Source organism: Perognathus longimembris, chromosome 19 (genome assembly GCF_023159225.1).
Source record: "Perognathus longimembris pacificus isolate PPM17 chromosome 19, ASM2315922v1, whole genome shotgun sequence".
Classification (NCBI taxonomy): domain Eukaryota; kingdom Metazoa; phylum Chordata; class Mammalia; order Rodentia; family Heteromyidae; genus Perognathus; species Perognathus longimembris.
In genome coordinates, this window is record NC_063179.1 from 9,092,263 (window position 1) to 9,119,005 (window position 26,743).

The following is a 26,743-nucleotide window of genomic DNA, read 5'->3' on the forward strand; positions in this document are numbered from 1 at the left end:
ACATGCAATGGTCCTGGGGCTGCAGAAGAAAGCATAGAGCTGCAAGAGTTGGAAGGAAAAGCCCAGCTGATTTTTCTTTATGTGTTCTATGGGAAGAACAGAAGCAGCACCAAGGCCAGAGCGTGCAAGAAAAGGAAGGGTGAGGAACAGCAGCGGGGTGATGGCGGCTCCGTGGTAGGATTAACAGAAGAGTCCATGCTCAAGAGAAGTCCTCACGGAGGGGAAGGCCCGGGGCATTATCAGAAATGGACTGATGCTGAAAATGTGGTGGGTGGTTAAGCATATGTTCTAGAGAGGAAGTGACTCAGAGATGACACTCCTGGCTCCAATCTGGACCCCCTGGGCCCTCGGGGACTCTTCCCCGGTCCATTCCATGCCCCGGTGCAGCCTTCGGGCAGGGCCTGGGAAGCTGTGATTCCTCCCACAGCAAACGTCTTGTCCAGGGTGCTGAGGGGCTCCTGGCACGGTCTCCATGCCCACAGCGGAGACGTGCAGAGACGCAGACAGCAAATACCACACAATCCATACCTATCTCGAGATCATAAAGCAAAGGCCAAGAAAACCAGAGATAAGCCCATCAGGAGTGGTTGAATTCATAACCTAGAAACTGCCCCACCTTGAGGTATTTGAGATAATACAAGATACATGTACTCTAGGCCAGGTTGGCTGGCATGTCTGTTATCAGCACTCAGAATCTTCTAGCACAGGGGTTAGCATTCCTCTTTACAGGCCTGGTCCCGGCACAACCCTGTGCTTGGCATTAGGAATTATCTGACAATAATGCACAAAATAAATAACACAGAAAATTCCAGGAAATGTGTCAATAACTCTCTGCATTCCAGAAAACATACAGACCTAGGACTTGTTGATGATTGAGTTATTAGAGAGAAAGGGGGAGACTAAAAGAACAAGGTCTCAGGTAAAGGAGGTGAGGAAGAAACTTGCAGCTTTCCCAAACCCTCCTTCTCTTCCAGCATATGGAAGAAGCTGACAGTTTGACCTTCCCTATAGTATAGGGAAGTTAGAAGAGAAGGTAGTTTTTAAAAAAAGAAAAAGAAAAAAGGTTAGGTGCCAGTGGCTCACATCTGTAATACTAGCTGCTCAGGAGGTTGAGATATGAGGACAGAAGTTCAAAGCCAGTCTGGGCAGTAAAGTCCGAAGACTCTTATCTCCAATAAACTACTCAGAAAAGGCTGGAAGTGTTGCTGTGTGGGTCACGTGGTAGAGCGCTAGCCTTGAGCATAGAGAGGCTCAAGAACAGACCCAGGTCCCAAGTTCAGGCCCCAGGACTGGAAAACAAAACAAAACAACCCAAGGAGCTGACACTGGTGGCTCATGGTTGTAATCCTAGCTACTCGGGAGGCTGAGATTTGAGGATCTTGGTTCAACGCTGGCTTAGGTAAGAAAGTCTTGAGACTCTTATCTCTAATCATCAAAAAGCCAGAAATGGAGCTGTGGCTCAAGTGGTAGAGTGCCAGCCTTGAATGATAAAGCTAAGGGACAGTGCCCAGGCCTTGAGTTCAAGCCTTACCACGGGTGAATACATACATATGCATTCTCATGCACACGTCCCTGTGTATGCGCGTGCGTGCGCGCGCGCGCGCACACACACACACACACAGAAAAGGGGTAGGTTACAGAAGGTTCAGAACTAGATTCAGAGGAGGAAAAGTCCAGGAATCAGGACCACCCAGGCTCTATGATGGATTAAAGTATTCAGTAAAACAGGGAAGAAATCCTTGATAAATGCCCAGCCCAGGTTCCTAACTGCTCTAGGCTAACCTGTCTTCTACTATATTAGTGGCAGTTTTTTAGATCCAGGCAGCAAAGTAAGGCCCTTAGAGTCTACTTGCTGCCTGTGTGTATCAATAAAGTTTTATTGGAACCCAGCCTATCCCATCTGCTTACATTTTGTCTATGAGTGCTTTTGAGGTGTAAGGAAAGTAACACAAGAAAAGCACATTTAGCAATTAGGTGTGGCAGGTATCTTACTCATGTGATTTCAAAGTCTCCTTTTGTTTCAGTTAAAACGTTTTTGGAAAAACAAAACAACAGAAAAACAAACTGAGCATGCTTAAAAGTGTTCCTCTCCTACCATTTTCATCCTTTGAACCATACTCAACGATCTTGAGCTGAGCAGGCGCAGAAGCCTATCTGCCATCTTTCCTTTCTGAACTGTGGCCTCAACTGAGGATGGTCAGAAACTCAGCCCCAAAGGCTTTCCGATATGAATATAGCAGGCTTCTTAAAGTAAGATCCACATAGATCCTTTGCTCAGAAAAACATTGTTTTGGAACCACTCCTGTACTCTTCTTACCTGACGCAGGTAATAAATCTTTCTCCACTCCCATAACTCTTGGTTGTGGTTTTTTTTTTCTTTGTTTTTGACTTTGTATTTACAAAGATACATACCCATTATGCCCTGTAATAATCTCACACACAAAACCTAAAATATATATGCTTTGGCCCTTTATATATTAATTTTGTTGGCATTTCGTGCTCAAACGTTTCCCTTCCTGTGAATCAAACTCCTCTGAGTCACAGGATTTTCTCAAAATATGAATCACATCACTTTCTGGCTTGCTAGCAGAGTTGGTAACTTTTCTAGAGCCTCAAGGAATAAGGCTGAAGGTCTTAGCAATCCAAACAAAGTCCTGTAGGTATGATCCTGTACAGGAAGTAGGACTCCGGTAATGTCACAGAATCTGAAGTTCAAATCCCGTGGCCTTTAGCTAAAAGCTGAAGTCTCTTCAGCTAGTAAGTCACAAGTTCTGAGCCCCAGTTTCTGGAACCACAGAAAACTCTTGAGGCTGCTCAGAGGATTCCATAGCAATGAGTCTTCTCAAAGGGTTTCTTTCCCTTTCTCTTCTCCCATCCCCACCCCATCTTGTTCTGGTGATGTATTATGCCTTTCTAATTTAGGTTCCTTTTGTTCAGCCTTCCAAAGCCATCATTTCTAGACATACTTCTAGAAACAGAAAAGACCAAACATCCAATTATCAATCAAAGGCACAGTTAAGGAGAAATTGCTCCAGTTCAGGGAAAACTCGAAACACACAAAGCAAGCAAAGATTCAGAAGCAAGATCATACCCAGTGATTCACCTTTGACTGATAGCTGCTGAATGCTGGCTTTCTATGTATGGGCCCTAGTCTTGGCTACAGAGGTGTGAAGACAATTAGCCTCAGGCCTTTCCCACCTCCAGACAAAATTATGGGAGTTCTGCACTAGAACAAATCAAAATGGAGTCACTCTGCTAAAGGCCCATAATCAAATGGAGGACTTAGGGAAGTGGGCAGGATCTGAAACTAGCTGGGTTTTCTGAAAAACAGGTGAGTCCTCAAGTCTATCTGGGTCTGCATAGTAAGGAAGTATCCTTTGCTTCTATGCTGACAAACAAAACAGCAACAGAATCAAACCTCATAATCCTTGATGTTAACCGGTTACCTTTCCTCCAGTATGTTTCCTGCTTCCCACCTGACAAACCCTCTGCGCTACTATTCCCAGTGGGAATTGTTATTCTATTTTGCAGAACTGAGGCTGCTCAATTCATAAAACTCAAGGACAAGTCAAACTGAGGGCTAAAGCTGTGGGTCAAGTGGCACAGTGCCCACATACCAAGTTTCTCACCCTGAGTTCAAACCATATCTAATACCACCACCACTACCACCACCACAAAAAGAAAAGTACAGCTAGGCACCAGAGGCTCACATGTAATCCTAGCTATTCAGGAGGCAGAGATCTGAAAAATCTCAGGTTGAAGCCAGCCTGGGCAGGAAATTCTGTGAGATTCTCATTTCTAATTAACCGCCAGAAATGGGAAGTGGTGCTGTGGCTCAAAGTGGTAGAGTGCTAGCCTTGAGTGAAAAAACTCAGGGCCAGCTCCTAGGCCCTTAGTTCAAGCCCCAGGACTAACAACAACAACAACAAAGAAAAGAAAGAGAAAAAAAAAACTAGATTTGAACTCTGAATGCATTTGTGTCTTCTGAAACCACTTCATGACTCTTAAAAGGGCATGCGTGCGCACGCGCGCGCGCACACACACACACACACACACTAAGTAATGAACTAAGACTTGACCGTGTAATACATGAAAAACTAAAGTCAAGGTCAAATCACAAAAATTCTCGTCAGTTTTAAATATATCTATAGATTCCTATTTTTAAGCATTTAAAATTGTAATAGTGTAAGCTTTCATTTATGCACACACACACACACATAAAATAAAAGTAGAATTTGAAAGGCAACTATCTTGAAAAGATCAAAGAAAGAGGCTTGGACTAGAAGCCTAGAGCTTGGCACTGCCATCAAATATCTGGGGACCCTGGCCAAATGACAGAAATAAAGCCATAAAATCCCGTCTACTTTTAAATAGGTTTATTTCCTGATTTCTTTACTTGGGCAACTGGGGTTGAATTTCTGATTCTACTGACACTAGAGCATGTTGTTCTCTTGTTTTTTTTTAAGTAGTGAGTTACTCTTTGTCCACCAGGGGGCAGATCATGACTAAGAAAATCTATAAACAGCCACAGTTACCCAGCCATGGTCACTTAAATTCGGTTTTAATTCTCACCGCCTCTCTCCAAAGAAGAAGAAAACTCTGCCAGAAAGATTTTATTAAGAAGAAAACACATTTTGGTGAGAAATTATTCTCTAGTCTTTTTCTCCCAAGTTAATTTAGGAAAGCATAGCTACTTCTCTTTCACAAAAGCATTACATTACGGAGCCTTCCATTGGAGACTCTCAGCCCAATACCCTTATTTTCCCATATTCAAACACACACACACACACACACACACACACACACACACACACACACACAGTGTGTTCACACAAGGATCCATTTTATTTTGTGCTTCCTTTCTAACTTGCTCTGCTTAGCTAGAAATCTATTACTCATGTTTTTGTTTTACCACTGCAATACTCCCAAGCTATTTATAGTGACAAATATTTAAGTACTTAAGTGTAAGCAATAATTTCATCTTCTTAAAACACAGTAAGTTCTCTTTCTGCTATTCTTCTACCATTATATTCTATATTCCAATAAAATAACCTTAAATTCTAACTCCAAATTTTGTATAGAGTTACTTTTTAAAAACATCTACAAGTCAGGTGTAGTGGCAAACACTTGTTATTTTAGCAGTGGGGAGGCTGGGAGAGGAAGATGTGTTCAAGGTCAGCCTGGGTTATTCATGCAGTGAGACCTTGTCTTAGCAAACAAGTCTACACAGCCAGCCCACCCAATCCCATCCTATGTTGGAATCTAAGCAGGGCCAGCCTGGTTGGTACAAAACAAAAATCCACAAGCAGTGCTTCTTATACGTCACTTTATTAGGCATACCATTATTATTATTAGTCAGTTGTGGGGCTTGAACTCTGGGCCTGGGCACTGTCTCTGAACTCTTCAGCTCAACACTAGTGCTCTCTCTACCACTTGATCCACAGCACCATTGTCAGTTTTCTGGTGATTAATTGGAGATAAGAGTCTCACAGACTTTCCTGCCTAGGCTGGCTATGAACCAAGATCCTCAGATCTCAGCCTCATGAGTAGCTAGGACTACAGGCGTGAACCACCGGTGCCTGGAAGGCACATTATTTTTAAAAGCTTTATTGGTATATTAAGCAAGCAAAGGCTTCACTTTGAAAAAAATACCATGGTCTGTCTCTCTTTGCCTTACTGAATATATCAACAGTTCACGAGAAGCTCCTATCAGCCCGTTAAACATTGTAAAAGTGATAAAGAATCAAGAACATCCGTCAATATGCTTCCAGAGACAAAATGAGTTCAGTTCTTCAAAAACAGGTGATTCCATTTTCTTTTTTTTAAAAAAGGAATAGAAAACCACCAACCAGGACAATGGGTAAAAAACGTGCCAATAGGAATACTCCCCGGGAGGCATTTTCTGTGTGGCACCTGTACATACTGTTATGATGTGCCCACATCCAAGGGTCACTGCTTGATGCCCGAAAAGCCATGGCATCCAGCACACCACAATCCTTCAACATCTGTCAGCCATTATCGCTCACCCACTTTCAATCAGCCACCACAGGATGGCAGGAGCACATCTCAGAAGTCTCAGTGAGGGGCACTGGCCACTTCCCTTGCTCCTCTGGCACCTGTGTCCTCCCACACACACGCAGGACGGCTTCCTTAACGGAGACCTGGGAGGAGGACTGACTGCGCATGCCCAGTGCACCATGGAGCCGGCTTCCCACAGTGGCGGCAGTCACCAGTTACCTGGATGGACTCACAGCCAGGTGGCTCCGTCTAAACTGGGCTGCACAGGTGGCCTTCCTGATTGGCTAGCAGTCTCAAGATGACATATGGCTGTCCATCTGTCTCCTGTGTCTTCTAAAGAACTGGAAAGCCAGGAAACAGGGTCTTTTTTATTGTCCTCACCCCCCTTTCATTCCTTCTGAGATGATAAACTCATGTTACTGCAGGTTAGGACTAGAATGCCATTTAAAACAGATACCAAAACCTTCTCTCATTTTTTTGGTCAGTTGTAGGGCATGAACTCAAGAGTCTGAGCTTGTTCGCTCTCAAGGCTAGTGCTCTTAACCACTTTGAGCCTGAGCGCCATTTCTGGTTTTCTAGTGGTTAACTGGAGGTAAGGGTCTCACAGATTTTCCTCCATGAGCCTCAGATCTCAGCCTCCCGAGTGGCTGGGATTACAGGCCTGAGCCGCCAGCACCCAGGCTAAAACCTTTCACAAAGGAACTTCAGCAGCCTAGGGCTCTCAGGAACCACCATCTTCCAAGAACGGCTGCCTGGAAGGACAAATGAAAGAAGTGCTTAGACAAGCCAGAGAGGCCTCCCTGCAAATGGCACTTGTCACCTCTGCGCTGGATGTTCTCATCATCTCTAGAGTAGGATTGAAATTAAAACCATTAGTAAGCAGGTGGCTCTCACCTGGAATCCCAGCTACTCAGGAGACTGTGATATGGGAGATGGAGATTCAAAGCCAAGCCTAGGCAACACAGTCTTTGAGACTCCAGCTCCAATCAACCAGCAAAATGCCATACTGTAGGTATGGCGTAAGTGGAAAAGTACCAGGTGTGAACAACCAAGCTGAGGAAAGAGGTACAAACCTTCATACGATTAAAATAAACAATTAAAAAAATTAGCAAGAAGATCCAATAAGATGTCCCATGTGATGAGGTCTGTTTAAATTAGTTAAAAATAAAAACTAATAGGATTGGTTGCCAACGGCTCACGTCTATATCTTGGTGACTCAAGAGGTTGAGAACTGGGCTGGGAATATGGCCTAGTGGCAAGAGTGCTTGCCTGGTATACATGAAGCCTTGGGTTCAATTCCCCAGCACCACATATATAGAAAAGGCCAGAAGGGGCGCTGTGGCTCAAGTGGCAGAGTGCTAGCCTTGAGCAAAAAAAAGAAGCCAGGGACAGTGCTCAGGCCCTGAGTCCAAGCGCCATGACTGGCAAAAAAAAAAAAAAGAGGTTGAGAACTGAGGATGGAGTTTCAAAGCAGGAAGGAAAGTCCATGGAGACTCTTATCTCCAATTAACCACCAAAAAAGCCAGAAGTGGAGCTGTGGCTCAAATGGTAAAGTGCCAATCTTGAGTGAAAAAGCTACGTAAGGTGCGGGGCCCTCATTATCGGCATAAACAAATAAGTAGTGTGTGTGTGTGTGTATGTATGTGTGTGTGCATGTGCACATATTCTAGTACTTTGGTTTTTAGACAGTTCCTAGTAAAACAAAGGTTTTGTTAGTGGGGACTCCCGCTATTTTATTTCTTAAAAATAGGTTAGGCTTTGTTTAAAATTTTAAAAAAGGCTGTCCTGAAAATTAAAAAAACAAAAACAAAAACACTGAAATACGCGTTCCTTTGGGCCGTTCACATATCGCATACATGCCAGCCCCTCTCCTAGGGTTAAGTTAGAGGTTGACCTCCAGGAGCGAGCATCCCTGTGATTAAAAATTCTTCAATTGGGGACATTAAAAAAAAAAATTCTGTAGCGTAATCTTACCATACGTGAGAAGAAAAGGAGTTGTTAAAATACAAGCGTTCTAGAATCCAGAGAACATTTTAACGGTGAAAGAATTTGGTAATCAAGCCTTGAAAGCAAATGCGGAGAGGGGGACAACATGAGAATGAATGAATGAATGAATGAATGAATGATGGGAGAGAGGGAGCGGCAATTCTGAGCAAGGGGCCAGGCTGGGTGACTCCGGGTCAGCGCCCATGGGTTCCACACCGAGCCGCGAGTTCCAGGCCGGCTGCGCGCGTGGCAGGGCGGCATCTGCGCGGAGCCCCGGCGCCCCCGCCCACCCCGGCGGGCCTGGGGGGGCCTCGGTTTACCTGATGAGCACGCACTGGTTGTCGTGGCGCCTCCACAGGCAGCGGTAGCACTCGTTGGCGATGGCGAAGATGTGCGGCGGCAGCTCGCCCAGGTGGCGCCGGCTGTAGCGCTCCATGGCGGCGCGCTCGTACAGGCCGGCGATGGGCCGGTAGGGGTTCACCGAGGCGATGATGGAGCCGATGTAGGTCTGCGGGCAGGCAAGGCAGAGGGACAGGCGGCGTTACCGCGGGGCCCGGCGTCCGCGCCACCCCGCGCGCCCGGCCCTCCCTCCCCAGCCCTCCCCAGCCGCACGCCGCGGCCGCGCGAACCGCGGCACCGCGCAGGGGCCTCGGTGCCAGGCGCGCGCCCACCGCAGCGTCCCCCAACCGCAGCGCCCAGGACGGCAGGGCCCCCGGTGCCGGGCACGCGCCCACCGCAGCGTCCCCCAACCGCAGCGTCCCCCAACCGCAGCGCCCAGGACGGCAGGGCCCCCGGTGCCGGGCACGCGCCCACCGCAGCGTCCCCCAACCGCAGCGCCCAGGACGGCAGGGCCCCCGGTGCCGGGCACGCGCCCACCGCAGCGTCCCCCAACCGCAGCGTCCCCCAACCGCAGCGCCCAGGACGGCAGGGCCCCCGGTGCCGGGCACGCGCCCACCGCAGCGTCCAGGACGGCAGGGCCCCCGGTGCCGGGCGCGCGCCCACCGCAGCGCCCAGGACGGCAGGGCCCCCGGTGCCGGGCACGCGCCCACCGCAGCGTCCCCCAACCGCAGCGCCCAGGACGGCAGGGCCCCCGGTGCCGGGCACGCGCCCACCGCAGCGTCCCCCAACCGCAGCGCCCAAGCGCGCGCGGCCCCCTCGCGGCACCGAGGACGGCAGTCGGCTCCGAAGCTGGGCCCCTCTTTGGCTCTCAGCTATGATCTAGCTAACTCGCGAAGCCCAGATCTGATTATTGCGGTTCAAAACCAGCCGGGGCAGGAAAGTTCGCGAGACCCTTGGCTCCGATTAACCCCACCCAAAAGCAAGGTGGAGCCGTGGCTCGAGTGGTAGAGTGCTAGCACTGAGCGAAAACGCTAAAGGACGGCTGTGCCCAAGCCCCGAGTTCCAGCCCCAACAAAGAGGGGCTGAGCCTTTATTTGGTCTCTCTGTCTCGGGCCTTTTGTGCCCAAATGTCCTCTTAGAAGGACACAGATGGATTAGGGGTACCTTTGATATCTCTCTCTGTGTCTGTCTGTCTGTCTGTCTGTCTCAGTCTGTCTCTCATGCCGAGGGGTACTGGGAATTGAACCCGGGGCCTCAAGCTTGCAAGTGTTCTTCACATTGGTTATTTCCAAGGTGGAGTCTCAGTCGAGGCCCTGGCTAGCCAAGGCTTCCATCTTTCTCCTGGGGTTCCTCTCATTGCTGGGTATGATGCGTGTGAGGACCTGTAGTTGCTGCGCCTCCCTCCATGCTGGGGCTCTGTAAGAGGTGCGCACTATCACGCCCATTGATGGAGTCTCTCAGGCCAGGCTACCTTCCCAACTGTGATTCTCCAGATCGCTTCCTCCCTCCCAAGTAGCCAGGATTACAGTGGTTTTGTCTTCAAATTGTGCTATTCTTAGGCATACAACAACCTGAGAGGTTTGGACTGGTCCTGTAGTTATTTGGTCAGACGAGAAAACTGAAGCATAGGGAGGAAAATTTTGAAAACAAGAACAGCACCAACAAATGGTAGAGGTGAGATTTGAACCCAGGCAACCTAATTCCAGAGCCCTTTTCTAACCACATTTATTAAAGTGTAACAGTCCTACTGGGAAAAACCAAAAGCAATCAACAACAAACAAGGAAGCCAGAAAGTCCTAACATCCTGAGAACATCTGTACCATATTACAACAATTTGTAGTCATTTATATTCATACGAACTGCCAGGAATATTGAGCAAAGTATGCTATGTTCCACACAACTCTTTGAATGTAATAGAGTGTACATTTTGGAAATAATTTGAACTCAAAATGATTAAAATCATAAATGCTATTATCATAGCAATAGTGCTCACAGATAAAAAAACAGATACTCAAATACCCGTATAGCATGTTCACGGCAGCACAATTCACACCAGAAAAACAAAAAACAAATGCCCCTCATCAGATCAGTGGATAAGCACGATGTAGAGTATCTAAAAAACGGAATATTATTCAGCCACAAAAAAGAATGAAGAACAAATACAATTCAATGTACTCTATAATATAGATAAGGCCAGAAAATATTCTAAAGTGTAGGAGCTAGACATGTATCCAAAGTAAATCCACATAAACAAAAAGGAGTGGTTGCTAAGCAACGGGGGGGGGGGGGACACTGTGCTTCAAGGGGACCAGATTTCCATGTAGGGAGATGAAAATATTTTGGAATCAGAGGTATTGGCAGTATAACACTGTGAATGTAACCAAATTTCACTGGATTACAAACTTTCAAGTGATCAATTTTATACTGAGTGAATTTCATCTCAATTCAAAAAAAACCCACGAAGTTGGGTACCCTTGGCTCATGCCTGTAATCCAGTCCACACAGGAGGCTGTCATGTGAGAGTCAATGTTGGAAGCCATCCAGGGCAGACAAATCGGAGAGACTCATCTCTGATTAACCACCAAAAAGCCAGAAGTGGAGCTGTGACTCAGGTGGTAGAGTGCTATCTTGAGTGAAAAACGAAGGGACAAGTGCCCAGCACCAGCACGTAAATAAAGAAATAAACAACTGTCCTTTGATGAGTAAGCATTCAGTCTTAGGAAACACTGACTCTAGAAAGCCCACTGTCCTCTGTCAGAGCGCTGTAAGGAAGAGCCGGCCAGACGGAAACCTGGAGGTCACTCTTCTGGCCGAGTGCCAGCCCCTCTCTCTATTTTGTCTAAAATATCAGGCCTGTAACTACCCTGTGAGTACGCTTGTGATTCTGTTAAATGGCAGACACACTTTTTCAATGGAATACCTTCATGTTCCCCTACTTTGGCAGAAGTCAAGACCATCCATACCAACACTCTTGACTGTGGACAGTCTAAAGAAGAAAGACAGCACACAACCACTACATGGCCACTATCCAATGGCAACATTAGCACAGCACATCTGAGCAAGAACGCTCCCCTCCATCCGCTGGCTCAGCAACAAGGAGGCTGTAAAAGCCGCAGATAGGGCCGTCAGTGGATGATTGCATTTAATTCATGCAATTTAGTATTAGGATGTAGAGCTACCATTAATGCATCTCTAAAAAACCAGATACACTCATATCTTAGACGTTGATGACCTTTGTGTGAATGTGATAGAACCCTAGGCTGAGTGAGCCCTTCTTTCTGAAAGTGCTGATGACACCAGCAAATCTAGACTCCATTTTATTGTTTAAAGCTTTCTTTCAAAGGTGTTCCTTTCTGCTGGATTCTCACTGCCATGTTCCCTTTTTCTGGGGAGCCCCCCAGCAGCTGCAAGTACCCTTGAGCACACACGCATTCTGACACAGTGAATGGCGCAGTGTTTCTTTGGGAATAAGATGTACAATGGTCATAAGCTTGAAGTCAACGGTGAAGACAGGACATCTGTAACTTAATTCCTTCTTTACATCCATACACACTACACTTGGCCCAGTGAAACTGTCCTCAATATTCAGATTGGCATTGTTCTAGAACCCGTTATAAAAACATGTGAAAACCGCTGTGTGCAGCCACTATCTGTCTGGAGAGGAGAAACTAGGCGTGCCCTGAGAAAGAACACATTGGATAATGTGTTCACCCCCACAGTATGGGTGGGGGGGTGAAAGACAAAACCAACAAAGTTGCTTTAATAGCGGGAAGATGATATTTACAGCCAGTGACCAAAATGGCTCTGCTCGCTCTAGGGAGCGTATCCATTTCCAAGAACTGTACTAAGAAGCACAGGAGGGGAACGATGCCTTGCTCGAGTGCCAATCAAGCTCAGAGATTGATCATAAAGTACACACAGTCCCTTACCTTCACACTGGTGGAGAAAGGAAGACTTGCATAAAAATAGGGCTGAAGAGCGAACTAAACCACCGAGTGCAAGGAAGCCTTGCTTTGCTTTCCTCGATTTGGGGGGACATGTCTGAAGGGTGCAGCATGGCGCTTGTGTCCTTCAGGATAGTGTCAGTGATTGAACAATTTCTGGAGGAGCTTCGGTCTTACTCAGGCCCTGGGCCTGAACAATGACATTCCCACTGAGCAAGTGAGAGGCTGGAGCGTGCGCCACCTGCGTGGTCACTCACAATCCAGGCGCTTCCGTGACCACAGAGGAGGGTGGCACCAAGCAGCCTGGAGAGCCGAGGCTGAGGCTCAGCCGAAGGTACGGATAGTGTCTGCGGGTGGAGAGCTTGGCTGTAGGTGTGAGCTGCTGGCTTCAAGCTCCTTTACATCTCTCAAGGTAAGTTATTAGTAAGAGAATGCACACCTTCAAGGCGGCGTGCTCTGAAGTGCGTGGCAGTCCTTCCTGGTCGAGGATTTTATAGCGAGAGCTCACACTTGCAGCCCCCACCCAGCCCTCTCTCCAAGACTTGTCCTTTTGGATGGAGAGATGTTAAACATCAAGCACTCAGTGGCTCTATCCCCCCGTGACTCTACCACACAGACAATACTAGTAGGACCCTACCCATTTGATGGTCAACCTACCAACATTCATCCCCTCCCTCTCCCTCCCTTTTTGGGTGGTACTAGGGTTTGAACTCAGGGCCTTGCTGTTCTTAGGCAAGCACTGTACTACTCAAGCCATACTCTCAGTACTTCATGCTTCAGTTGTTTTTCAAACTGGGCGCGTTTTGTGTTTCATTGCCTGGTACCAGTCTTCCTATTTGTGCCTGTTGTATAACTAGGACAACAGGTGTGCGCTACCTGTCCAGCTTATTGGTTGAGTTGAGGGATCTCACTAACATTTTGCCCGAGCTGGTTTCAAACCATGATCTTCCTAATCTCCGTAGCTGGCATACAGATGTAAGCCACTCCGCCCAGCCCCTGGCATTCATATGCTGAGTCTTTAAAAAAAAACATGCTGAAAAAAATTGAAGCTGACAGTTTAGATGGTTATTAAATTCTCCAAACAAAGACAGACAGAGAAAGCAAACAGGCCAGGAGCAGGGGGATGAGGCATACAGAGGTTTGGTTTTGCAAGATGAAAAGTCCTGGGATTGTTGCCCAACACTGGGGATGTATTTTAACATTACTCAATGATACGCTTCAAGAAAAATGTTCTAGAAATAAGAAGGCACTTGGTATTGGGGGTGGCGGGGGGCAAAAGACGCTTAGATTTTCAGGGGTGAAATAATCTTATTAGAGTTCAAATGATTAGTAAGTACCATACATGTCACGGAAAATAACTCATTCCATAGATGAACACCCATGTACTAACAGAGACTTCAAACCAGCAGCCTTAATTTGAACCCAAATCCATTCATCTGCATCTGCAATCTCTTCACCAAAACAAAGGGAAAACAAAGGTAAGACAAATGAAAAATGTGTGTCTGATTGGTATGGAGAGACTTTTTAGTTTTCTGCTTAAAGTTTATATGAAACCTTGTCCCATTCATAATGAAAATGCCAATCTGAGGGTGTGACTAGTGGTAAAGCATTCCTCTACTGCCTTGTGGGGGGCCTCTGGGTTGAACCCCAGCACACAGTCCCCCCCACCCCACACACACGAAAGGAGAAGGAAGGTGGTTAGTGGAAATAAGAATGTCATGGACTTTCCCGCCTCAGCTGCTTTGAACCGGGATCCTCAGATCTCAGCCTCCCGAGCAGCTAGAATTACAGGCATGAATCGCGGGCATCTGGCTCCTCTCCACTTCAGAAGATAAGTTCTAAAGAAGATTCGGCTCCTAGCCTGGGGTCCCTGGTAGTCCTTCACACACAGGAGCAGCTTTGGATCGCTGTAATTCAGATTTGCATTTAATTCTCTCCTCCCAACGCTTGTCCTGTGGGTGGAGTGATACAACGGGTAAAGTGAACTGCTGCACCTGACTAAGCCCAAGTGCTCCAGGGTATGTGGCTCTGGGAGGAAGGGGGTGGGGGGGAGAGAAGGGACCCGGAGGGAGGAGAGGGAGAGGGAACAAAGGAAGGCCGGCCACCCTTCCAGTACCTCTTTTCAGTACTGAGGTTACACAAGGCTTCTACAAGGGATGCATGTGCTTTACTATTTCATTGCATCACTGACAACATTAGGTCACTGCATCCAGAAACTTCTTTAATGTCAGAGGATTCTAAATCATAGAACTTAGTGTACATGCTGCCCAAACAACATCAGCTAACATTTCATGAGCCTGTGGCCAAAAGGTCTGCTTGCACATCACAGCCCTCAATGACTTTGGCATGACCCTGCCCGTGGGAGGTCACCGTTCCTGCCTCTTGGGATAGACCCAAAGAACCAACAAGGCCCCAGGAGCCACAGCTGGTGAGTGGGACCTGGAGTGGGAACCAAGTTCTGACGGATGCCTGAAGTTGGGGCGAACAGGGACCTCCATCTGCCAACATACAGAGCTCTGCTCAACCCCCTTGTCTCCATGTCTGGTACACTGTACCTTTGGGTCTAGAATCCATCCCCTTTCACTCCATCTGTGCTCTGTTCAGGACCCATCTTTTTCTGACTCAGTTTCCTTTTCTCCATGATTCCCATATAGTCTAGCTCCATGAACCCAACCTTCAAACAAGTGATAAGAGCACAAGTCTTCATGGAACACAGCTGTGCCTCGTGAGCCATGTTTTGGTCAGGGATGGGCTGCACATACAGTGGTGTTCCCTTAAGACTGTGTTTGCAAGCCTGGTACTGGTGGCTCATGCTAACAATCCTCCCTACTCAGGAGGCAGAGATCTAGGGATCACATTTCAACGCCAGCTGAGGCAGGAAAGTCCATGACAAGTCTATCTCCAATTAACTACCAAAACGCTGAAAGGGGAGGCACGGCTCAAGTAGTAGAACACCAGCCTTGAGCGAAAAAGCTAAGCAACATGCCCGGGCTCTGAGTTCAAGTCCCAGTACTGGCATGCATGTGCGTGTGTGCATACACACATACATACCCATACACAGAAGGCTGTTTCCTAGGGATGTCACATCCATCTTGGTTTATGTCCATATATTCTGCCATTCATATGAGGATCAGATGCCAAACAATGCATTTCTGAGTATTTTTCCCACTACGAAGCCATTTGTGACGGTGGTCTCATTTGGGCTTCAGTGCACTTAAACTTCTCCTGTCCGTGCCCACAAGTGTGCCAGGGGCACTTCACAATCTGCTAAAATACTAGTGTGCCCAAAATGCGACCATGGTAATACCTCACAATTGTCTCATCAAAAAGAGCCAATGGTAGTATTTGAAATCTCAGGGATGCTGGTCAGGGACATGTCAGCCATCCTCCTCGATCATAAATACACCAGCTCAGTCCTCCCTTTGCATGCATAGCTTTTGTCATAAAGCATAAGAGGATCCTAAGAACAGAATGTTTACAGTACATGCAACACAAGCGAAAACAGCAGGTGGAGAAAGAAGAGCCTAGTGTCAAGTGCTATCAAGACCAAGAGTCACAAGGAATCTTCAGAGCTATACGACAGCATTTGCCGCATGCTTCAATCGAGTCGGGTTTCATGACTGCTCCCAAGATGGCCACAAAGACTTCCTACAGCCGAGGACTGTGGACACAGGCAACTCCAAGCCTGGGGCTGGGCCAGGTACCAGTTTCCACGGAGTGGGTTCCAAATTCCACGAGAATAAATAGCTTTTAACGGTTATTCCGAAATAGAAAGTACATCCTATTTTGCAATCTATTTTTTTTAAACCTTTTCTAGTTGTAAAAGTTCCACACAATCCCCCCGCCCACCCCATACCATACTTCCTTGGCCCATTGTATTAATTTGGAACAGATGTAGTATGACTTGCTTAAAAGTTGTTGGGAGAAATTTTGCTGCATTTCTGCAATTCCACATCTACCAATTCAACTTTACAGAAGGCACAGAAGTCAGGTGGTGGTGGCCCATAGAAACCCTAGCTAATCAGGAGGCTGAGATCTGAGGATTGGGGCTCAAAGACAGCCCAAGCAGGAAAGTCTATGAGATTCTTCTCTCCAATAAACCACCAAAAAGCCAGAAGAGAGCTGTGGCTCAAGTGACAGAGCATTAGTCTTGAGCAAAAATGCTGAGGGTCAGCACCCAGGACCTAAGTTCAAACCCCAGTACCGACACATACACACAAAAGCACAGGTGTATAATGCCGAATTTGTAACCTCCCACCAATAAAGCAGGTATAATGTGCTATAAGTTGCATATGTATATCAAAACACCATATTGTGTATCTTAAACATATATGCTAATTTTGTTCTTTTTTTTTTTTTTTTCCAGTCCTGGGCCTTGGACTCAGGGCCTGAGCACTGTCCCTGGCTTCTTCCTGCTCAAGGTTACCACTCTGCCACTTGAGCCACAGCGCCGCTTCTGGCCATTTTCTGTATATGTGGTGCGGGGGAATTGAACCTAGGGCCTCGTGTATCCGAGGCAGGCACTCTTGCCACTAGGCCATATCCCCAGCCCGCTAATTTTGTTCTTGATAGCTCTGGGGTTTGAACTCAGGGCCTCACACTTGCTAGGCAGGTCTCTACTGCTGAGCAACACCTCTCTCCCCTTTTCAATCAGGCTATTTTTGACAGGATCTCACTTCCTGCCTGGGTGTCTGCCTGGAACATGATCCTCTGACTTCAGACTTCCTGTTGGAACTTGGATGACAGGTGCATGTGATCATGCCCAGATTCTTCCGCTGTGATGGAGTCTTGCAAAGTTTTCTTCCTGGGCTAGCTTCCATTCTCAGTCTCCTCAGCAGCTAGAAATAGAAATGTGAGCCACTGGCACTGGCTTATATATAGTTATTTGTTTTTTAAAAATCAAGTGTAAGTAAGAGAATTTGCACTGACCCAATGGCTTCAATTGTCAGTTGTAGAAATGGAAAGATCCTTACTACGTGTGAGATTTCAGAATTCCAACCCAGGAACAGCTAATCTGGGAGGCATGGCTTGGACAAGTCAGAAGCCCTGAGATCCCCAGGCCTGGTGCTACCTCTCCAGGTACAGCGGGGAAACCACTGATCAAAATTCTCATCAGTAATAACAATAGATCCTTATTATCACACAATTACCATTTGAAAGTGCTATCATTATTGCTAATTAAAATAACCCCCCAACTGCTTTTCATCTTGTGGTCCTGCAAAGCTGGAGGTTGATCAAAGGGGCTGAAATGCACTAGGGGCAACTGGTTATTAAAGAAAGCATCGTGACATTCTTTTCTAAAGGGAAGTGTTATTAAGAAGCAGGCATCAATATCCAGATTTATTTCTCATCCACCTTTCCCTCCTCTTTTCTTTCAGTCATCTTAGTTCAATATGGCAACTTACTTTCTAAGTCTTTGCCGCACACACAACTTCGCACCACTATCTGTCTAGTCAGTGCTTTGCTAGACACTGTCCCTTACATGCTCCTGAATCACCGTACCTCAACACTGACAAGGTTAGCCTACCCATCAGGTCTGCCACACAGTCACATCTCAACAAATGGCGTGGAGTCTCACCAAACGGGTAATCTAGTAATCCTTACGCCTTCAGCCTACTTGCTCACCAAACCCAATTAAACACCTAGATCTCACTTCTTTCATCCAACCTCCCCTGATGGGGTCCCTCATCACTTTCCAGGTGGTTTACTGACTACCCCTCTTCTGCACCTGATTCCTGCTGCACTCATCCAACACTCGGGGGCCACAAGGAGATGCCCCAAACTCCTGTTTCAAGTTGATTACTGTCATTTTCCTAGGTCAGTTCAAGCTCTTTAGGTGACATACAGAGCCTGTTTACCCACTGTTGGTCCAGCCTGGTAACCAGCATCTTGAATGTCCTACAGTGGGGGAAATGCAACATGTTATTCTGTGTCTTGCAACATGCTGACCCTCTCTCAGGAAAGCCACCATCCTTCTTCGTGGTGAAATGCTCCTGAATGCTCCAAACTTACGACTTCATCTAGAATCATTTTCTGGTCCTGTCTCTTCATTTGGATGCTCATTCTTTGTGTTATATATATATATATATATACATGTATGTATATATATATCACATGTGTATATATCACACATATATATATATATATATTTATAAAAGCACACCGCACTCACCTTTACCCTACATGTTGTCAAGACTGGCTGGGGTCTGTCCTCACCAATCAATCGAGTGCTTTCCCTTTATGCAGCCTGTCAACAATTACTAAAAACACCAGAATGCCTAATCCTTGAGGCCCAGTATAGAACCCAGGACCCAGGCAGGGCTGAGTCAACGTAGACACCATCCGACCACCAGTCCACCACATAACCCACATTTCCTTCCATTCCAGACTGCCACAGAGTCATTACCTTCTACGTAACAAAACGATTTGCCTTGGTCCAATCTTTTAAAAAAAATGTTAAGGGGGCTGAGACTATGGCCTAGTGGCAAGAGTGCTTGCCTCGTATATATGAAGCCCTGGGTTCGATTCCACAGCACCACATATATAGAAAAGGCTAGAAGTGGCGCTGTGGCTCAAGCTGGCAGAGTGCTAGCCTTGAGCAAAAAAAGAAGCCAGGGACAGTGCTCAGGCCCTGAGTTCAAGCCCCAGGACTGGCAAAAAAAAAAAAAGTTAAGCATTTGAGCGTGCTCAAGAGAAGTCAAGATCACCACCAGAGTTCCTGAAACCCGGCCCTTAAATTTAGAAGTTCTTAGCATTTCTTTTTTCATTTGAGTTGAGTTTCGGACTCAAATTCTCTCCTTGTTGAAGAGAATCTGAACCAAAGGCAAGTCGGGAAAATAAAAAGCCACCCTCCTTCCTCAAACGAAACTTTTAATTGATAGTATTATATGCTGATGTGGATATGCCACTCAAGACCCTAGTTCAGTAAAGTTTGAAAAAAATATATATATAGTCAGACAGATGGTTACAATTATCTTTTGGCAACATTGAGTCTTGATTTCATGTAAGGAGCCGGGGGGGAAAAAAAACCCTTGAAGAAACCACACTGCGCCCAGCTGGTACTTGTGACATGGAAGGCTGTGCCAAGCCCGGGCCATCGCCTGCATTTGTGAGAGGCACGCTGTTACTTGACACCAGCTCTGCAGACGGATGGCAACCAACCAAGAAAGTCTACTTGGGAAAGACTCAACTCAAGGAAATGAAGCAGACTTGGATTTGCATGGTCCCCAAGCAACAGAAACCTCCACGGCAGGCAGGGACTCCCCTCACCTGCCCGCTGCAATCAGCCGCTCGTTATCTGACTGGTGCCTGCTAAGAAAACATGCCGTGCTTTGCAGAATCAAGCTTCCAAGGAACAACACCAAACACATTTACAGATTCAGGGTGGAATGCCACATCACCCGAAGAGGGTATTTTTGAGACACCTAAAAATACACTAGCTATGAAGTAAGTCCTGGGCTTACAGAGCAAGTATCTTTAGACACAACCTCCCTTCTTAAAATGGGCTCCTTTGATTCTGATCTCTGTGCTATTTTGTTCAGCAAAACCAACAAACAAACTGCAGGGCTGGGTGGAGCCCAAGATGGCTTCCTCCAGTTACCTCTGGAGCCTCACTGGAGGCCATAATTGCAGGCCGGCTCAGCTGTCCCCTGTGGCTGGCCATGATGTGGTTTTGGACAATTCCTTCAAGGCAGGGCCGAGAGTCTCCTCCAAGCAGTGGACCCAGGACTTGACAAGCCATGTCATGGAGAGGATGTGCTTCCTTTCCATCTGGCAGATAGCACAGCTGCTACACCACAGAGCCTGGCAGACTCCATGCTTGGACACACAGCTTCCCTTCAACATAATGGAAACTTCATCTGCTCCCATCAGCACTGGTTATGCACTAGACACACACTGTGGGCTGGTCCTGCCTCCAGAGACTACAGTGGGACAGACATCCACCAGCCTTCTCCCCAGTCTCCAGGACTGTGAGCACCATGTCTCTATGGCCATCACGTTTGGCAGGCTGGCATGAGGAGTACACAGCTCTGCCTTCTTCTTCCCCTCCCTCCCCTCCTTCATCTCTCTCCAAGCCTCATGTCTTCACCACCGATTACTGATGGCTTCTCCATCATTATTTCCCCTTCTGGAAAGTCCTCAAGGAAACCTTCCCCCACCCCTTCAAGAGCCTTGAATTTTCCAGATCAGCTTGATGGCAGGAAGAGTGTGTCAACTTCAGCCCTGCTGACAATGGGGCTGGATAATTCCTCTCGAGGGGACTGTGCTGTGCAGACGCTTAGCAGCATCTATCATCTCTACCCCGAATACCAGGCATGCTCCTTGACCTACCTCTGACACCTAACCCTGTACACAGACAGAGCTTCCCAAATGTCCCGGTGGGGCAGAAGCATTCTGGGTGAGAAGAAATGCCAGATCTCACTACCTCCTCAACATTCCCCAGCAAACACCTGATTCCATGACCCAGGGCAACCTTCTCTGGTTCAGTGAGGCCCCTGTGGGAAGCTACTCTCTTCCTTCTGACTTCCCGGATGGAGCTGTACACGCACTTTCTTTAACCAACTCGTATCCCTTCAAATCACTGCTGCCACCTCCCCTGAAGAAGGCTTTCTGCAGCAAGGTCAGCTTTGTGATCCAGCTATACCTGTCTCTCTCCTGATCTCCTATCTCTTCCTCTCTCCAACACACACTGCCCCCTCTCCATACGTCTTCAGGAGCTCAGCAGGTTCCTTCAAGCAATGGGAAGAGAAGAGACAAAGGGTGAGAAGGGGCAGGGTGAGAGCCGTGGAGGGGTTGTGGATGCCAGGTGTGGTGTTGCAAACCTCTTCCAAACCCTTCTGGACATGGCACAAGTTCAAGGCAGGAGCTTTCCAAAGGAACATTTGTTGGTATGCTATGAATGAGGCTAGGAAGATTTAACAGTTGAAAGTTTCTAAAGCTTTTCCTGATTTTTATTTCAAAACAGTCATGTCAGATCCAACCTTTGACATTATTTTTTTTAATGGACCTTTCAGAAAAAGAATTACATGACATAGAACTGAAGGACAGAGGGACTCAGTTCAGATTTGTCTAGTCTGAGAAAGTTTATCTTTTTACTGCTGTCTGTCTCATTTCAGTGGGGGATGCTAAAGGGTAGAGGAAAAAATGACCTTACTAGGTTTGGATGAAGTCTTCAAACTAAAAAGACTGGTCCCTAAGAAGAGAAGCTAAGGGTCCTTCTCAGCAAAAGGCGGAAGACTTCTCTACCGGGGGTGACTCCATTGCCATCAACTGTCACCTGGCAGATTAGAGAAGAAATCCATTGTAGAGTGCAGGACAGCCACACAGCAGCAGGGGCGGGGGAGTGGCGGGAGGGGATCCCTTCCCACTAATGGAAGGCAGCATTAAGGGCTCCATCCTAAAGACACCCACACTCACCCCTAGATCTGTGTGTAACTAGGTGTGGCCCCAAAGCAGTGGGACTCTGCTCGGAAGATGAAGGAAATCCTCCGATGGAGAGACTATTCAGTTGAGTTTGATCTCACGCTGAGTCTTAAGAGCTCCCCAGTATTCTTAGCTGCAGTCATTGAGAGACAGGGACAGAGACCAAGAAACGGAGAGAAGGACAGATTTAGAGCCACGAGACAAACTCAATCAACAAACCAGGGAAACAGGGAATGGGAACAACTTCTAGAAGCTGGAAGAGCCCTCATGAGACTTAAGTCTTCCAAGAATCTCGGTCCTAAAGCTGTAAGACTGAGTCCTGCTAAGGAGAAAGGGCAGGAAGGAGTTTCTTCTGGAAAATACAGGAAGGGATGCACCATGTTAAGACTGCTTCTGGGCTGGGGATGTGGCCTAGTGGCAAAAGTGCTTGCCTCGTATACATGAAACCCTGGGTTCAATTCCCCAGCACCACATATACAGAAAACAGCCAGAAGTGGCGCTGTGGCTCAAGTGGCAGAGTGCTAGCCTTGAGCAAAAAGAAGCCAGGGACAGTGCTCAGGGCCCTGAGTTCAAGCCCCAGGACTGGCAAACAAAACAAAACAAGACTGCTTCTGCTTCTGACACCCACATCATAAGGCAATAAGTGCGTTTCATACTGGCTTGTTTATGAAAGTATGCTATATCAGCAATATAAAACTAATCCAGCGAGGTACCAGTAGCTCATGCCTGTGTAATCCTAACTACTCAGGAGGCTGAGATGTGAGGATCAAAGTTGGAAGCTAGCTGGGACAGACAAATTCCAGAAATTCTTATCTCCAATTAACTAGCAAAAAATAGCACTAGCCTTGAGCAAAAATAATCTTAAAGGATAGAGCCCAGAGCCCGAGTCCTGAGTTCAATCCCCAGTACTGCACAAACAATGAATCCAACATCTCTGGGAAGCTTTAGGGAAACTGGTTTTGTGTTTTTGTTTTGTTTTTTGCTAAAATCTTTAAAAAATATAGACTGTCACTTTGCAGAGTTGGGCCACACGATGGGAAAATGGTAGCGGTTGACAGCGGCGGTGGTTTTGTTTCAAGTTGAATGTTCTGGAAGGTAAGACAGATTTTGCAGACAGAGCCTGCCTGGTAATAAATAATCTGTGGTGGCTGCTCTATAAGTAGTAACACAATCAGGCACACCTCAAAAGGAAGGAAAATAAGGGCATAGTTAAGTGAACCAAACTGCAAATTGGATGCATAAACATACTGTATTTTCTCTTCAAAAGAGTAAAAAGACTTTCATTCCAGGAAACATGCACAAGATTTTATTCAAAGGCCCTACTGGGTAATTTAGCTATCAGGTTTAACGTCATTATCATGAAAAAAGAATAAGAAAGAAAAAACTTTTGAAAAGACTCTACCTTTGAAATCCCTTGGATACTTTTTCTAATTGACTTACTTTGGCTTGCCTATTGAAAATGTGTAATAAGAACTTAAATCTTTCCTTTAAAGACAAAAGAGTCGGAGAGCTACCTGCAAAAGACGTACCCCAATAAAAAAACATTTCAAAATCTAGGTTTACATTTTGCCATCTAGTAGAAGAGGCCATTTGTAGCATGGAGTGGTGTGTGTGTGTGTGTGTGTGTGTGTGTGTGTGTGCGCGCGCGCGCTCGCACGCGGGCATTGAACTCAGGGCCTCATGGTCTTATTTGGCTCTTCTGCACAAAGCTGGTACTGGACCACCTGAACCACAGATCCAATTCTGGCTTTTGATTGGTCAATTGGAGATAAGAGTCTCACAGAGTTTTTCTGCCCAGCCTGGCTTTGAGCCTCGAGCCACAGATCTCAGCCTCCTGAGTAGCTAGGATTACTGGCCAGAGCCACTGGCACCTGGCATTTGTTTCACAAACGTTCCCTGCACAGCTATCAGGAACTTGCCAGCACCCTTGGCTCAAGGAAGCTGTAGTTAATGCCTGCATGGAGCACTGGTCGTGTGGTGACTTGTCACCTGTGGGTAGGCCACTCACTGGTCACCTCTGAGACTTCTGACCTGGGAATGAAGGAATAAATGCTCATCCCGCCAGCAAATGCGAAACGGAGACTAGACGGCCGCTGCTCCCTAAACACATGTGAACGTTCCCTCGAGTAAGGAACACGTGGAACACATTATAACGCCAAGACTCAGGGAGAGCAAACTGTGGCGTGAGCCCACACCCCGTTGCACTGCACCGAGGGGGACATTTGGCAGGCATCGAGTCTATGTTGCAAAAACGACACTTCACGAAGGAATTAAGGGCAATTATGTGTATTCTTTTTTTTTGCAAGATAATGAATGAAGCATTAAATCCGCAAATATCCAGTGCCTCCTCCTTCGCACCCTACTTAGCCACAGGGGAGAGGCAAGGTCCCGCTTCGCTGAGCACCTGCCATTTCCAGCGCCCCTGTTCTTACTTACCCAGAACGCCCAAAACACTAGCAACGGTAATTATGACTTCTAGGGCCCCTCAAATGACTAAGTTGTCAAGGCTTTTTCAAGTATGAATATATTTTAATCATACAGAGGAGGTTGTAATATTTATATATTTGATTGCAGTCACTCCACCGCTCTTTCTTAGCACCCAGGTCCTCCCACCTTTCATTAATACGCTTTAAGAAACTATGACTTTGAGCTGACAACATGTATGTGTGGTAGGTAGGCACACAATACATTTATACATATATGCATGCATATGCATGTGTGTATATGTGCATATATGCATATATGTGTGCATACTTTAATTGCTCTGGAAATGATTTTTAGATATCACTACTTAGTCATATAGGTATGGTTACATGTCAGGAACACAAAGAGGGCAATGTGAATGAATGTGTTTTGTGTACATATCTCCATTCAAGACAGCAAGCGGGAATCCTATCACCTAGAAAGATGAATTACCTTCAGTGCAAAATATCTCCCAGGATGAACTCCAGAGCAAACACAACAAAATAAAAACAAACAAAAACAGCAAGAAATCCACACATACACACACAAAAAAGGAAAAGAAAGCAGCTTCAGCTCAAATACCACCCGTGCCTACAATATATCTTCTCCAGTCCTTACACGTGGGACTCAAAGCCCACGCGTAGTACGTGGCACTACACTTACCCACAGGGCCTGTGTCTCCAAGAAGCAAGAGGGCAAATCACCTCCTTCCCAGAACCCCCTTCAACAGAAAATATACCCGTCTAATAAAATCTGGGCAGTAAACACAAGAAGGCAGCTTCTTGAATCCAGTTTTTAATCTGGCACAACTCTTGAAAATACAGTTTTACTTAGATGACTTACATTTACGTAGAGGTGCTCAAAAGACAGGGAATCCTCTTGGAAAATGAAAAGTAAAACATTCACTCAAATTCGAGCCCTCCCTGCCCTTTCTCCCATGCTGTCAACAGACGCCAGGCCTCCTGCACACTGAGAGAGACCCCCAATACTGAGCTACAACCCCAGGCCCAAGAACTACTTCTCAAGCAATCGACTGGTGGAACTTACATATATCTGATTTCTCTTATACCGCTGGAATAGGTTGTACATGATGGACCCGCTGTGGAGCTCTGTCAGGGAAGCCATGTCATCCACGCCCTCCTCATGCATGGGGTGCATAGAGGTCACCTTCTGGTGAGTAATTGTGCTCTGTTTGTACGTGAACACCTGAAGGATGAGAAGGAATTCAGTAGGTGAGTCAGCGGTCCACGGTTTTCACAGGTGTTTCCCAAACAAGTACAACTGTAGCACAAAGATCCCAAATAAAAAATACACACTAGCCAAGCATGGTAGAATATGCCTGTAAGCCCAGCCCTTGGGAGGCTGAAGCAGGATTGAGCTTGAGGTCAGTCTGAACTACATAATAAGTGAGAGTCTGTCTCAAAAGGGTAAATGACAAGCCAGAGGCTGGTAGCTCGGAGGCTGAGATATAACATCATGGTTTGAAGCCAGCTTGGGCACAGACTCTTCAATTAAGCAGCTAAAAGCTAAAAGTAAGAGCTGTGGCTCTCAGAGATAGCACCCAGGCTTTGAGTTCAAGCCCTAGGATGGGCACACACACAAAAAATAACAAAAGCAAAAAAGAAACACAAGAATGTTATAATTTGTTTTTTTCTTTCTTTTTTCCAGTACTGGATTTGAAATCAGGGCCTCACACTTACTAGCCAGGCACTCTACCACTTGATTTACTTTCGGTTTTTTTTTTTTTTAAAGTAGAGTTTTGCTTTTTACCAAGGCCAACCTGGACAGAATTTCTCCTATTTATGCTTTCCATTATAGCTAGAATGCTTAACTGTCTCTTACATTTAATCCATGAAATTGACTTTTCCGTGAAGAGGCAGAAAGTGTGCACTGTCACATCCAGAATATTCTTAATGAACTTGTTTGCCTGGGCTAGTCTGGAAATATAATCCTTCCAAACTCCACCTTCTGAGTAGCAAGGATTACAGGTAAAAACTGCCACACCTCAATTCATTCTCTTTCTATCACTTAGATATTTCTAAAAGAAGCATTTGAATACTCCAGTTTCTCTTCAGATCATAAGGAAGCATTTGACAGTTGCTATTATTCTTAGAAGACATCAGTCAAAGAGTTAACTATCCTCTGGGACTCACAGAAGTTATTTATATTTTACTTCGCTGCATATGTTCACAATGGTACAGGTCAATAATAGTTAAGAAATTAGCTAAGTTTTCAGAACATAATTTGGTCTCCTTATGTAATATTTCATAGTGAATCAGACAGTCATTTCAAACCTTCACAGTAAACCTCTTCAACATAAGTATTATATTATGTAAGTATTACCTAAACTCATACTCTGATCACAAATATTCCATATGCCTATTCAAAGCCTGGGATATATTATGGCATAAATGTCTAGAAACATCCCTCTTGACCCAGACATATGTCATTTAAATCTGGGTTATTTTTAATTCATTTATTTAATAACCTGTACTCCTTAAGATTCCATGAACAGCAGCAGGTCACAACAAGCACATGAGGTGACCTTATAGCTGTAGGATTGATTACTG

General features: G+C 46.3%; 1 protein-coding gene across 1 annotated transcript in view; it reads right to left on the reverse strand.

Moving 5' to 3' along the window:
- The window catches only part of Myo10 (myosin X), a 192,192-nt gene that overhangs the window by 92,620 nt on the left and 72,829 nt on the right, over nt 1-26,743 (reverse strand). Inside the window, exons 3-4 of the mRNA XM_048368041.1 lie at nt 25,221-25,379; nt 8,325-8,512 (exon numbers count right to left, since the gene is read on the reverse strand). Coding sequence (XP_048223998.1) covers nt 8,325-8,512; nt 25,221-25,379 — 347 coding nt within the window. The remainder of the gene's footprint in view (nt 1-8,324; nt 8,513-25,220; nt 25,380-26,743) is intronic.